The sequence below is a fragment of the Carlito syrichta genome, unplaced genomic scaffold, assembly GCF_000164805.1.
Source record: "Carlito syrichta isolate Samal-C Ts95f unplaced genomic scaffold, Tarsius_syrichta-2.0.1 Scaffold106348, whole genome shotgun sequence".
In the NCBI taxonomy this organism is placed as follows: Eukaryota; Metazoa; Chordata; class Mammalia; order Primates; family Tarsiidae; genus Carlito; species Carlito syrichta.
This window is the reverse complement of record NW_007050444.1, coordinates 39,642-41,839: the sequence shown is the minus strand read 5'-3', so window position 1 is coordinate 41,839 and position 2,198 is coordinate 39,642. Positions and strand designations below refer to the sequence as shown.

At 47.5% G+C, this 2,198-nt stretch overlaps 1 protein-coding gene across 3 annotated transcripts in view; it reads right to left on the bottom strand.

Moving 5' to 3' along the window:
* SLC7A6 (solute carrier family 7 member 6) overlaps nt 1–2,198 on the bottom strand; it is a 56,759-nt gene that overhangs the window by 24,326 nt on the left and 30,235 nt on the right. For all 3 annotated transcript variants that reach the window (XM_021716910.1, XM_008067313.1, XM_008067317.1), the window contains exons 7-8: nt 609–758; nt 313–496 (exon numbers count right to left, since the gene is read on the bottom strand). In XM_021716910.1, coding sequence (XP_021572585.1) covers nt 313–496; nt 609–758 — 334 coding nt within the window. The remainder of the gene's footprint in view (nt 1–312; nt 497–608; nt 759–2,198) is intronic.

The following is a 2,198-nucleotide window of genomic DNA, read 5'->3' as shown; positions in this document are numbered from 1 at the left end:
TGGAGCCCAGCAGGTCAAGGCTGTGGTGGCCAGGAGTGGCCACTGCACTCTAGTCTGGGCGACAGAGTGAGACTCTAACTCAAAAAAAAAAAGATCAAAAGGGAAGTCATGGGTAGCCAGGTCTCATGGCCTCCAGCAAATCATGAGTATGTGGGGGGGGATACTATTAGCTACCCCCTCACCTATGCTGGCGCACACAAGTGTACACACACACACACACACACACACACACACACACACACACACACATACACACACACACGTACACATGCATATACACAGCCAGTGAGTGACAGGGCAAAGAGAGCTCACCAAGAACATTCCGAATAAAGAGTGGCCTCCGGGACTCTGGCAGGTAAACACCCATGATGTAGACAGGGACCCCGGAGAGAGCAATCCCGATGCCAATGAGGGAATTAATGGTGTCACTGAAGAGGGGCACAATCACCAGAAACACTGAGCATACGCAGAACACGATGGGAAAAAACAGGCTCAGCTGAAATGGAGGGGATGAGACATTAAGTAAGGTGGGATGAGGAAACAGGGCAGGGCTAAGAAGGCACCTTGGGGAGATAGACCCCCCTCCTAATCTGCCCAGAGCTGCTGACCTTGAGAGGCCGGGTCCGCTCGGGCTCCTTCCAGCGGAGGTAGAGCTGTCCAGCCACCGACAGGCCCACGAAGAACCAGTAACTAAAGCTGAAGTAGTTGATGAGCAGGAAAACATCCTCCACAGAGAGGTAGATGAGTGCCATGGTGCACTGTAGGGAGAAGGGGAGAGGGAAGAGTGAGCATCATCACCCAGGCCACCCCAGGGTTCTCGTCCGTCCAGCAGTCAGTGCTAGACCTGACATAGTTTGACCAGATTACCTCTGAATCTTTTCTTTGATCCCTTGGCATCAGACAGGTCCATTCTCCACATTAACCTTCAACCTCTCTCTGCTGGAGCCCTTACCTCGACTCAATGCCTCCCTACTTCTCGTTGCAAGTACTTTCGTAAAAGACTCCCCATTCCTTCTGAGAGCAGACAGTGAGGGCCTCCTCACTTCAATGCACTAACCTCAACATGGATCACATTGTGTCTTAGGGAAGTGCTTATTACAAATAGGGAAAATGCCTCCAGAACCATCTGTCCTCCGGTCTTAAAAATGCAAATTAGCAAAATGGATCAGTACCCCTTCCAGAAAGAAGTATGACAGAATTTGCCTCTGAAACAAAAGAATCCTAGAGGACAAGGATCATGGACTAGAGTCCTCAGACAAGGTCAGATTTGTTTAAATTTCAAGAGTGTAGACATTTCCCTACATAGCTTTTCATCTTATACTACCAACAAAGGACTTAAAACAAAAAGAGTCCATTTTAGCCAGGTGCAGTGGCTCAGGCCTGTAACCCCAGCACTTTGGGAAGAGAACTGCTTGAGCCTAGGAGTTCGAGACCAGCCTGGGCAAGTTGGCGAGACCTCATCTCTACAATAAAACAAGAAAAATTAGCCAGGCATGGTGGTGCACACCTGTGGTTCCAGCTACTTGGAAGGCTGAGGTGGAAGGATCGCCTGAGTCCAGCAGGTCGAGGGAGGCTGTGGTGGCCGAGAGCATGCCACTGCACTCCAACCTGGGCAACAGAATAAGACTCCAACTCAACAACAAAAAAAAGAGTCCATTCTGTGGAGACAAGTAAGGACTGGTTATTAAGAAGAAAAAAATGTGGTGGAAAGTAACTAACTTATAAGGTGTCAGATACCCTTTTAAGTGTATAAGTTCCATGCTGTCCCAGTCAAAATATTGAGAAGATTTTTCTATTATTTTCACAAAATGATACCAAAGTCCATCAAGACAAATAAAGCAAATGTGAGAATTGCTAGGAAAATTCCAGGGGTGGGAGAAAAAAACTGAATACCCTTAGTTCCACATTAGTTTTCAGATATTCAGTATAAAGCTAAATAAATAAGGCTTAGTGCTGGTAGGGAGGATTATTGGAGGTGATGATACATCCAAGGGGCATACAATATACTTAGCACATATTAGGCATCCTAAAAATAATTGGCTACTGTAACTTTTATGGAGTGGATTGCCTGAGCCCACGGGTTCGAGACCCGCCTGGGCAGCCGAGACCTCATCTCTACAATAAATCAAAAAATTAGCCAGGTGTGGTAGCGCGCGCCTGTAATTCCGGCTACTTGGAAGGCTGAGGCGGAAGGATCG